The 12,046-nt window shown below is 38.8% G+C and overlaps 1 protein-coding gene across 5 annotated transcripts in view; it reads right to left on the bottom strand.

Moving 5' to 3' along the window:
- Positions 1-12,046, bottom strand: part of ZNF143 (zinc finger protein 143) — a 55,754-nt gene that overhangs the window by 25,065 nt on the left and 18,643 nt on the right. For 4 of the 5 annotated variants that reach the window (XM_078433198.1, XM_078433199.1, XM_078433196.1 and 1 more), the window contains 3 exons: positions 11,398-11,481; positions 9,708-9,904; positions 9,065-9,139 (listed from right to left, as the gene is read on the bottom strand). In XM_078433198.1, the coding sequence (XP_078289324.1) occupies positions 9,065-9,139; positions 9,708-9,904; positions 11,398-11,481 (356 nt within the window). The remainder of the gene's footprint in view (positions 1-9,064; positions 9,140-9,707; positions 9,905-11,397; positions 11,482-12,046) is intronic. The other variant, XM_078433197.2, reaches the window with a different exon arrangement.

The raw sequence follows: 12,046 nt of genomic DNA on the forward strand, positions 1-12,046 counted from the left end.
AAAAAATAAAAAATAAAACAAGTTAAAAAAAAAAGAAAAAGTTTTCTTTAAGTTTACTTATTTAAGTACTCTCACACCCAGTGCAGGGCCTGAACCCAAAACCCATGACCCAGAGATCAGGAGCGACGCATTTCTCTGACTGAGCCAGCCAGTTGCCCCAGGCATTAACATTTTTAAAGTAAAGGATTGACCAAGATCAGCTCTGTGTTTTAGAAAGAGAACTCTGGTAATGGTGTGAAACAGTGAAAGACAAAAGAGGCAAGGAGAGTAAAAGAAGCTTGTATGATCATGAATATGGAAGGAAAAAGTGATGAAAACCAGCCTAGGACAATGACCATGGAATTCAAAGCAATAGATGATTCTGCAGCTATTTTAACGGTGAAGACGGACAGAATCCAAATTTCAAAAGCTAAATTAATAGGCTAATGCTATAACAGGTATTTCAGGGCTCTATTGGTTATTTCAGTAAAGGATGTATATAGTCTTTGTGAAAAAAAAAACACCTGATATATTACCATGAGGGAAATGTCTCAAAGGCAACAGAGAAGCTAACACCAGTGAAATACTAACCATCTTCTAAAACCATCTACAGAAAATGACTTTATTACTATCTTGCTTAATGTACGTTCTGAGAATTAAGAGATAACCTTAGCTCTGCCATAAATTCACTGCGTGACCTGGAGCAAGTCATGTATGGCTTGTTTGCCTGTCTGTATAGAGAACACATTGTACTAAATCAGTGATTTTTTTTTTTTTAAACATTTTAAAAATTCCTTTACCAGATGAAATCTTACACAGCAGTCTACTGTGCAAAAAGATAAAGACATTCCTGCTTCTGCTGGCCCAGGCAGGCATGGGTAGCTCTGCTAGTCCCTGAGGGACCTCAAAGAAACCCTAGGATCCCACCCCCGCAAAAATCAGAGCTTGAAAACTGCTGTACAAGAAGACAGTGCTAAGTCCCTTCTAGCTTTAGCATCTTAGAGTTCTGAGAAGGTGCAAATCCCACTGGTAAATAAAGGGCTGGATCTGAGACTGAATTCCAAAGTGACTTCGATAATACAAGAGGTTAACTACCATTTATTGAGGAGGTGCTTTATGTGATGCGCTGTGGTGGGTGTTTTGCATGAGCTGTCTTACTGGTCCTCCAAGACTATCCAATGAATTAAATATTTCCTGTGATTTACAAATAAGAAAAATGAGGCTCAGGGTAGTTAAGTAATGTAACTTGACCAAGGTCCAAGGCTGGGAAATAGGACTTGAAGCAGATTAGCTCTAGAGTTCACTCTACTAATCCCCCAGTGTTCAGGATGCAGTAACCCAGCAGTAACGAACTGGCAGAGCTCTGTAGTCAGAGAGGGAGAGACCTGGCAGGTTTGAGAATAACTGGTCATTTTACTGCCTAGTTCAGGACTTAAAATTCCATTTATTATAAAGTCCTGATGCACACAGCAGACAGAACTTTTGTTATTTGATGTGGGTAAATTTCTCTCTTAGGATGTAAATAATTTATACTCTTGAGGAAGGATAAAATGAAAGCAACTTGAAGAATTTTTTAAAGTATGTTCTCTTTCAAGAAAGGAATTAATCAAAAAAGTATGGCAACGGAGGGATCTTTAGGGAACCATGAGACACCTCAGAATTGCCAGGAAGATTTAAAACACAAACAAAAAACCTCCAGAGATTTCTACCAATGATTACTATTGGGTAGTGGTCCCTTCACTTTTTATTTTTACCTCTACACCATTTGGATTTTTTTTTCAAGTATACATACAATTTGACTCGTTTTTTTAATGTAATATTTTTTTTACTTGAGTATAGTTGACACACAATGTTACATTAGTTTTAGGTGTACATCACAGTGACTGAACATCTCTATATGTTATGCCATGCTTACCACAGCGTAGCTACCATCTGTCACCATGTAACACTATGATAATACCACTGACTATATTCCCCGTGCTATGCCTTTTATTCCCTCAATGTATTCATTTCCATAACTAGAAGCCTGTATCTCCCCTCTCTTCCACCCATTTTGCCCATCCCTCCACACACCTTTCTCCTCTGGCAACCATCTCTTTGTTCTCTGCATTTATAAGTCTGATTCTCCTTTTGGTTTGTTAATTTATTTGTTTTGTTTTTTAGATTCCACATATAAGTGAAACCATATGGTATTTGTCTTTCTCTGACTTATTCCACTTGGCATAATCCCCTCTAGGTCCATCCATGTGGTCACAAGTGGCAAGAAATCATTATTTTATGGCTGCAAAATATTCCATTTTATGTATCTCACAATTTCCTTATTCATCTATCAATGGACACTTGGGCTGCTTCCATATCTTGGCTACTGTAAATAATGCTGTAATAAACGCAGGGGTGCATATATGTTTTCAAATTAGTGTTTTCAAGTCCTCTGACCATTTTTTTTTTTAATTTTTTTTTTTAACATTTATTTATTTTTGAGACAGAGAGAGAGAGAGAGAGAGCATAAACAGGGGAGGGTCAGAGGAAGAGGGACACATAGAATCTGAAACAGGCTCCAGGCTCTGAGCTGTCAGCACAGAGCCTGACGCGGGGCTCGAACCCACAGACCGCGAGATCATGACCTGAGCCGAAGCCGGATGCTTAACCGACTGAGCCACCCAGGCGCCTCCCTCTGACCATTTTTAATCAGATTATTTGTTTTTCTGGTGTTGAGTTGTGTAAGTTTTTTATATATTTTGGATATTAACCCTTGATTGGATATATCATTTGCATATTCTTCTCCCATTCAGTAAGTTGCTTTTTTGTTTTATTGATGGCTTCCTTTGCTGTGCACAAGCTTTTCATTTTAATGTAGTCCCAACAGTTTATTTTTTATTTTGTTTCCCTGGCCTTAGGAGACACATCTACAAAAAATGTTGCTGTGGCCAAAGTCAAGGAAATCACTGCCTATGTTCTCTTCTAGGAATTTTATGGTTTTAGGCCTCACATTTAAGTCTTTAATCCACTTTGAGTTTACTTTTGTGTATGGTAACAGACAAGCAAAGAAATAAAAGGCATCCATATTAGAAAGAAGTTAAACTTTCACTTTTTGCAGATGACATGATACCATACACAGAAAACCCTAAAGATTCCACAGTAAACTATTAGAATAAGTAAATTCAGTAAAGTAGCAGGATACAAAATGAATATGCAGATTGGTTGTGTTTCTATATACATTAATAACAAAGAAGCACAAAGAGAAATTAAGAAAACAGGTACATTTAGAATTGCACCAAAAAGAATAAAATACTGGAATAAACCTAACCAAGGAGGTAAAAGACCGATACTCTGAAAACTATAGAACGCTGATGAAATAAACTGAAGACAATACACAAATGGATTTTCTAAAAGCAAACATGATTACCTTTTTTTAAAAAACCAAGTATACAGCAGCTATCTATATAGTAAGTTCATTGGTCATTTTGGGGTTTTTCTTTGTATTTTTCTGAATTAAAAAAAAAAAAAAAAACAACCTCTAAAAATATTATTAAAAAAAAAAAATTCCTAGGTTCTATCTCAGACCTACTGATCAAATCTCTGGAAACTGATCTCAGCCATGAGTTATTATTTTATTATTAAAAAAATTTTGGGGGGGGCACCTGGGTGGCTCAGTCGGTTAAGCGGCCGACTTCGGCTCAGGTCATGATCTCGCGGTCTGTGAGTTCGAGCCCCACGTCGGGCTCTGTGCTGACAGCTCAGAGCCTGGAGCCTGTGTCAGATTCTGTGTCTCCCTCTCTCTGACCCTACCCCCATTCATGCTCTGTCTCTCTCTGTCTCAAAAATAAATAAACATAAAAAAAATTTAAGAAAAAAAAATTTTTTTTTAATGTTTATTTATTTTTGAGAGAGAGACAGAGACAGAGCGTGAGTTCAGGAGGGGCAGAGAGAGAGGGAGACACAGAATCCGAAGCAGGCTCCAGGCTCTGAGCCATTAGCACAGAGCCTAATGTGGGGCTTGAACCCACGGACCACGAGACCATGACCTGAGCTGAAGCTGGACGCTCAACGGACTGAGCCACCCAGGCGCCCCAGTAATGAGTTATTTTTTAAAAGTTCTGTAGCTCAATCTCATTTTTGTCCCTGATTAATAACTACTGATTAAATACCTTTCTTTTAGAGATGAAGAGGCTCAGAAAAGCAAGGTTCATTTCCTCAAGATCACATAGTTAGATAAAAGCATAGAAAATACATATGAAATATGATCCACATTCAAACTGCCTATATCCACAGGCAGGTTTGGGGGTAATTCTCCAGCCTACTTTCTGGGAGAATCTGCCACCCCACCCATAGACCCTGATAACCAGAAAAGATGGTGTATGTAAGGCTGGCCAGTGGTCTATGCCCTATGTGGCCTAGCTTATAAAGTCAAGCTAATTTTGATAAGTCAAACCCACAAATTTTCCCTCCCTGGAACATGACCTAGGAAATAAAGGAAAATCTTGAGTTGGCTTTGGGTGGGAAGCCTGAGACAACAAGGCTGTGATGAGCTACATGTAAACTCAATGATACAAAAAGGAAGCCTGTCTGCAGAGAAAAGAAGGGAGCAGAGATGCCACGGAGGAGGCAAGGAGGAAGAGAAAGGAGTGGGATTAACCTCCGGTCCTGACTTCTTTGCAATTCTGGTTCCTGTGAAGCCCCACAGTTGTTCAGCAGTTCCTGTTCTCTGCTTCTTACAAGCTCTGCTGTATCCTCATAATATATCTCTTTTTTCCTAAACTGGCTTGACTGGCTTTCTGTGTTTTCCAACTATTAGAGCTCTGATTAAAAGTACCAAGCCAAAGAACTTTGATCTCCAATATAAATAAAATTAGTTTCAAATGAAGTCAAAACTAATGGCACTCATGAAAAAAGTCTTAGTATTCTAATACATAAAGCATCAACAATGCTATATAACGCTGACAAATTATGTTCTCATATATTAGCTAGAATCTTAATCAAATGAAAAACTTATTTGGTTTTCATAATCTCATAAGATGGGTAAGGCAAGATTATTGTTATTTTCATTTAGCGGATAAGAAATCTCAGATCCAAAAAAACCCCAAAAACCTCAGATCTAGAGAAGTCATGTAATTTGCTCAGTCACACACCTACTACATGGCAAATTAGAAACTCTACTTGGATTTTTTATTATACATGTGTGCTACTTGAACCCCATCAGCCTTACAGTTCTCACAAATGAACACAATGGCATTCTTAAGTAGAGTACTTTGGATCAACGTTTTCAAATTGGGCACCACTGATATTTTGAACAGGGTAATTCTTTCTGGGGGGGCTGTCTTTATGTCTTGCAGGACATATACCCACTAGATGCCAGTAATACTCCCCCAATTGTGGGGGCGCCTGGGTGGCTTGGTTGGTTAAGCGTCCGACTTCAGCTCAGGTCATGATCTCATGGTCCATGAGTTCGAGCCCCGCATCGGGCTCTGTGCTTACAGCTCAGAGCCTGGAGCCTGTTTCAGATTCTGTGTCTCCCTCTCTCTCTGCTCCTCCCCTGTTCATGCTCTGTCTCTCTCTGTCTCAAAAATAAATAAACGTTAAAAAAAAAATTAAAAAAAAAAAAATACTCCCCCAATTGTGACAACCCAAATTGTCTCCAGACATTGCCAAATGTCTCCTGGTGGGGGCGGCAAAACTACCTCCATATGAGCACAGCTGCTTTACATACTCTAGGTCTTTTTTTTTTTTTTTTTTTTTTTTTTTTTTTTAAAGTTTATTTATGTTGAGAGAGAGCCTGATCAGGAAAGGGGCAGAGACAGAGAATCTCAAGTGAGCTCTCTGCTGACAGCCCCAACCTGGGGCTCAATCCCGTGAACCATGAGATCATGACCTGAGCTGAAATCAAGAGTCAGAAGTATAACTGACTGAGCCACCCAGCACCTCAAACTCTAGGTCTTTCTTGTCTTATGACAAGAAATTTGGTTTCATGTAAGAGATCAGCTCAGCAGCACAACTAGTATGTTTATATTACAGATGGAAGAAAAAGTTCTCAACTATAAGCATCAAAATGAAATTGCAGGGGTTCTTTTGGGATATTTTGACCCTTTAAAACTATGTACTGGGCTCTCAACCTCAAATATGATACTACACTATATCAAAGGAGGGAGGTTTGGGGCACTTGGGTGGCTCAGTCCGTTGAGTGTCTGACTTCAGCTCAAGTCATGATCTCAAGGTTCATGAGTTCAAGCCCCACACTGGACTCACTGCTGTCAGCATGGAGCCCACTTCAGATCCTCTACCCCCCTTTCTCTGCCTCTCCTCTTGCTTGTGCACACTCTCTCAAAAATAAATAAACGTTAAAAAAAATAAAGGATGAAGGATTCGTGAATTTCTGGTCCAGCACTAAAATGATGAAAAGAAATTATGAATCACAAGTGCAAACCACATATATAATTAAAAATGTTCTTGGGGCATCTGGGTGGCCCAGCCAGTTGAGCTTCTGGCTTTGGCTCGGGTCATGATCTCATAGTTTGTGGGTTCAAGCCCCACGTCAGGCTCTGTACTGCCAGCTCGGGACCTAGAGCCTGCTTTGGATTCTGTGTCTCCCACTCTCTCTGCCCCTTCCCCACTACGCTCTGTCTCTCTTTCTCAAAATTAAACACTTTTTTTTTTTTTTTAATTTTTTTTTCTAGCAGCCACATTTAAAAAACAAAAAGAGGGGCACCTGGGTGGCTCAGCCGGCTAAGTGTCTGACCCCTGATTTTGGCTCAGGTCACGACCTCACAATACATGAGTTTGAGCCCCGCATCAGGCTCTGTGCTGGCAGTGCAGAGCCTGCATGGGATACTTTCTTTCTCTCCCTCTCTGTACCTCCCTTGCTCACTCTCTCTTGCTCTCTCAAAATAAATAAACAAACATTTTTTAAAAAGTAACAAGAAACAGGGGAAATTAATTTTAGCAATTCTTTTATTTAACCCAGTATGTCTAAAATATTATCATCTCAACGTGTAATCAATATGAGAAATTATTGAGATATTTTATATTCTTTTTTTCATAATAAGTTTTCAAGTGCTGTATATGTATTTTACACTCACAGCACATCTTAATTCTGAGTGGCCATATTTCAAGTGCTCAACAGCCACATGTGGTTACCATATTGGACAGCCTACATCTAGTCTGTAAAGGAGGGGTACAAAGAGCAAAGGAGAAAAGGCTACAGTTGCAAAAAATCCTAGTCAACTTCCTTCTGTTTCTTTGTCTATTACCACCAACACCAAACGGTTATATGTCTGCGGTAACAGGGCTTTTTATGACATTTTGCTTTAGCAATACTGAATTCCTAGTTATGTTTTTGGATCCATAAATTAATTACCGCTGGCAACAGATAGACTTTAATGATAATAGTATATTATAATGTTACACAACCCAGTGGTAAATTCACTCATTTTTTACAAGACCCATTCTGTATTAGTTTACTACAAGTGTAACTCTGTCTCTCCTTAAAAATGTTCCATTATTTGGGGCGCCTGGGTGGCGCAGTCGGTTAAGTGTCCGACTTCAGCCAGGTCACGATCTCGCGGTCCGTGAGTTCGAGCCCCGCGTCAGGCTCTGGGCTGATGGCTCGGAGCCTGGAGCCTGTTTCCGATTCTGTGTCTCCCTCTCTCTCTGCCCCTCCCCCGTTCATGCTCTGTCTCTCTCTGTCCCAAAAATAAATAAAAAACGTTGAAAAAAAAAAATGTTCCATTATTTAAAAACTTAATTGTTAGTCACTAATAGGAGACAGACTCTAAGGCACTGACCTACATCTCTTGAATGTATTTACACTACGCTTGCATTTTAGTAGAGTATGTCTTAGGTGGATTTGACATCCTGCAGTTCAAAAAATAGTTCTCATTTTATGAATTCAAACACTTGAAAAATTTGCCAAGAATCACACAGTTGCAAAGCTGATGGGCTTGGTGAATTGCAAACTGTATTTATACTACTGCCGCTTCATGATACCATCTCAGAGAATAAACAGAAATACTAGCTATTCAGCAATGTTTAGAAGCATGAAATTTCTACCAGTGATTTCAGTTATTTTACCATTTACTATTATTATAAATGTAAAATCTTCTTGATAACCCCTAAAAGTATCACTCCATGTTATTAAGTGTGATGCTAATGCTCAAGTTAAAATCGTGGCCCTGAAGCAATAATTTTAGAATAGGAGTTAAGTATGATAAAACTCTCAAAGAATGCAAACAACTACCATAGGGGAGGAATCAGCAAAATATTAGAGATAACTGCTGATATTTTCTCAAGGAGCAGAATTAAAGCAAGAATGTGCTACACTAATTATATACAAGCTCCAAGACACCCACCCAAACATGTCCCCCACAAACACAAAATTCAAAACAGAAGCTTTAATTAATCTAAGTTTTGGATTTTTGACTTGTAGATGTCCCAGGAAGCATCTGTGACTGCTTTGTACTTCCTACAAAAACCTTTCCACAAAACTTTTAGAGACACTGCTGCTCTGGGCTGTTGTCTGGATAAGAGATGACCAATGACTGGACCCAGGGTGAGCATCTAAAGCAAAGTCAGCCAACCCGTGGCCCAGGAAGCAGTCTGGTACAAAAACCATAAACAGTTTTACTCAGTAGGAACAATGATGACTAGCTAGGCTGGACCTTCTCTTCAGAAGTTGAAAAATAGGGTATGCAGGGAATCAGATGGGAGTGGAAGAAACAAAAAGACACAAAGAAGAAAGTAGTGAGGATGAGTGAGTCCCCAAAAAGGTGGAGCCCTAGAAAAAGAATCCACAAACAACCATGGGTGGGGGCAGTCAGAAGACCATCTGGTCTCCAAAACTGCCTTGGATTCCAGAGCATAAACTTCATTTGGATTTCTGTGATATTTCTATTGCTTTAGTGCCACTCTGCAACCACACATAATGAATCCTGAAACCTGGGGTAGTTCAAGAAAGCTACTGCCTAATACATACACTCTTTCTCCGGAAAGATTTTCCTAGAGAGGCAATGATTTAGCTATTGCTTTCATCCACAGAAGGGCCTGGAAATGCTAAGGGAAAGAGATTCTTATATAAAAAAGTAGCTTTCCACACCTGCATTTTCTTCTCTTGCTCATTCTCTCCAATTATTCCAGTACCTGCTACACTTTCACTTCCATCAATGGACACCTGTAGGAATAAAATAAAGCTTAACAAAGTTTTACATTTTGGTATTTCTTTAGGTTGGGTGACAAGTACACAGGGATTCATTATCATTTATTTTTGTGTATGCTTGAAATTTTCTACTATAAAAAGTGGGGGGGAAACCCTTTTAGTCATATGAAAGATATATGTTCAATATAGGGGAAAAAACCCAGCCCTTCTGATGTAAAATGTAATTGAGACTTTCCTTCATGTTTTCCAATCTCTAATTTCTGTTTCTTAATTCATAAGCTGTTCCATCTATACCTTATTTTTTCTTTCGCAGCACTCATCCTTGAATATACATCTTTTTGTGAGTTATCTCTCACCATTTCTTTTCTAGAAATTCTTATTTCATTCCTTTTATCTTTATTCAAATAGTTTTTTCTACACTTCACTTCTTTTAAGATAAATGCTGATCTTCTCCTAGAGGCTTATCTGATTTTGACTTTGAATTGCTAGTTTCTTATTTGATCAAGTATGCTTTTTAATTTTATTTTAATGAAAAATAAAGAAGCCTTATCTGGGATGTTCTTGACATTGTAAAATGCTGTACCTTTGCTGCATACTGTTCCAAAGCACTGATGGTGTCGGGGTCAATGGTGGCATCCCCGGTGTGCAGACCTGCTACTGTGCCGTCAGCCTGAATTGCCAAGATGGTATCAGACTGCGGGACTTGCACTGCGTGGTGGATGTATGCTGTGGTGCCGTCTTCCAGCTGAACTGCCTGTAATGCGCTCTGGTCATAACTATCTGGGGGAGTGGAAGAGAATGGCATTAAATTAAAGCAAGTCTGACAGAGTTATATGTTTAAAGGAAGAAGGGAATGAACTTTCACTGAGTAGTTCTATGAGCACCGGTCCACGTGCCTAACATGTGTGACTTCGTTTAATCCTCACAACAGTTCTGTGAGAGGTGGGTATATTCACCACTCTCATTCCATAAAAGGGAAACTGGAGGTTTGGGGAAGTAAAGCCACTTTTCTTAGGAACCAGAAAATTTCAAAAACTAACAATTAACAGTCAAAATCAGTATGTAGAGGAACCAGGATTTAAACTCATGTCAGTATGACTCCAAGATCCATGAGCTTTTTTTCCTTCTAAATAGTCACACCAAGATATATACAGCATTGTGAAATAATGAATCTAGACAATTACAATGAACCTGTGATTAAGTCCCACTGCTAAAGAAAAAAATTCAGGGTTTACTTGTTCTCAACTTTAATTAAACAAATTTACTTATAAGTTTAAGTATCCTAAATTTTAAAAAATTTCTCCCTTTGGTTTCACAACTACAGTCTTTCTAAAACATGTTATATCATTCTATAAAATATTTTATAAGGTAATAACAGCTAACATTTATTGAGCATTTACTATGTGACAAATATTGTTCTATGTGCTTTACAAATGCTTGCACACATTTTGTCCTCACAACTACCCTATGATGTGGATACTTATAATAATACTCATTCTACAGATGATGAAATTAAAGCACAGGGAGGTTAAATAATCTGAACAAGGTCACATAGCTAAAAGACGGCTGACCCAGATTTGAACCCGGATAGTCTGGTTGCAGAGCGGTGTTCATTACTCCTATGCATTCCACCTCAAAACCCTGGTCCTCCCTACACGAAATTAATATAAAGCATGAACACTTCTGTCCTATTTGCTTCAAATAAAGTTTAAGATTTTATTTAGATTTATTTATTTATTTATTTATTTATTTATTTATTTTTAGAGAAAGAGCATGCAAGCATGGGAGAGGGGCAGAGAGGGAGAAAGAGAACCTTAAGGAGGCTCTATGCTCAGCACAGAGCCCAACGAGGGCTCAATCCCATGACGCTGGGATCATGACCTCCTGCACCAAAATCAAGAGTTGGAATGCTCAACCGACTGAGCCACCCAGGTGCACACAAATGGTGCTCTTTAGTTTTAAAGACCAACACGACAGGCAAAGGACTTTGCTTTAAAAAAAAAAAAAAAACATTTAAGAGGAAAAAAATCAATAACTTTCAAATGCTTAATTTCATATTCGAAAAGCAGCCTCTATTTAAAGTTTTCTATTCCAACCTGTTACTTGACAGTTCAAATTGCTAGAAAGTTTTTCCTTGGACTGTGCCAAAATCTGCCATATTTCAGAGAACAAACACAAATCTTCTTTTACATGAAAGCACTTCAGCATGTAAAGGCAGGTCTTATTTTTCCCACACTCCCATTTCTCTCTTCCTATTTCCAAAGTTATTTTACCTTTGGAGGTGTGGTGAATAAATGCTGTAGTTCCATCTTCTAGCTGCACTGCTTGACCATCCTCTAAACGCAAACTGTCCCCTGCTCAAGAACAATGCTTACATTTAGATCTCATGTCTTCTAAGTACATTCTGATAACTCAGCAGCAAGAGTCAATAAACCATTAAACACATTATAAAGACCTATACGTGCTTTATGAGTCCTTGAACGTTTAGCATTTTCAGTAAAGCTGCTCTAAGTAAGTGCTTAGTAAAAAGATATTAGAACACTTGTTTTGGAAAATATACTAGAGAATTAGGAGAGTTGAAAGAAGGGAAAAAAAGAAGAAAATGAGAGACATGTAGGAATTAGTTCAAGTGACAGAAAGATTCACTTAGGACTGTTGTCCATTTATCTCTGGAGCGTAGTCCAGTAACTTCTTTCGTATCATTTTTTTTTTTTTAACGTTTATTTATTTCTGAGAGAGACAGAGACAGAATATGAGTGGGTTAGGGGCAGACAGAGAAGGAGACACAGAATCCAAACCAGGCTCCAGGCTCTGAGCTGTCAGCACAGAGCCCGACGCGGGGCTCGAACCCACAAGCTGTGAGATCATGACCTGAGCTGAAGTTGGCCGCTCAACCGACTGAGCCACCCAGGGGTCCCAGTC

Source organism: Panthera onca, chromosome D1 (assembly GCF_046562875.1).
Source record: "Panthera onca isolate mPanOnc1 chromosome D1, mPanOnc1 haplotype 2, whole genome shotgun sequence".
NCBI lineage: Eukaryota > Metazoa > Chordata > Mammalia > Carnivora > Felidae > Panthera > Panthera onca.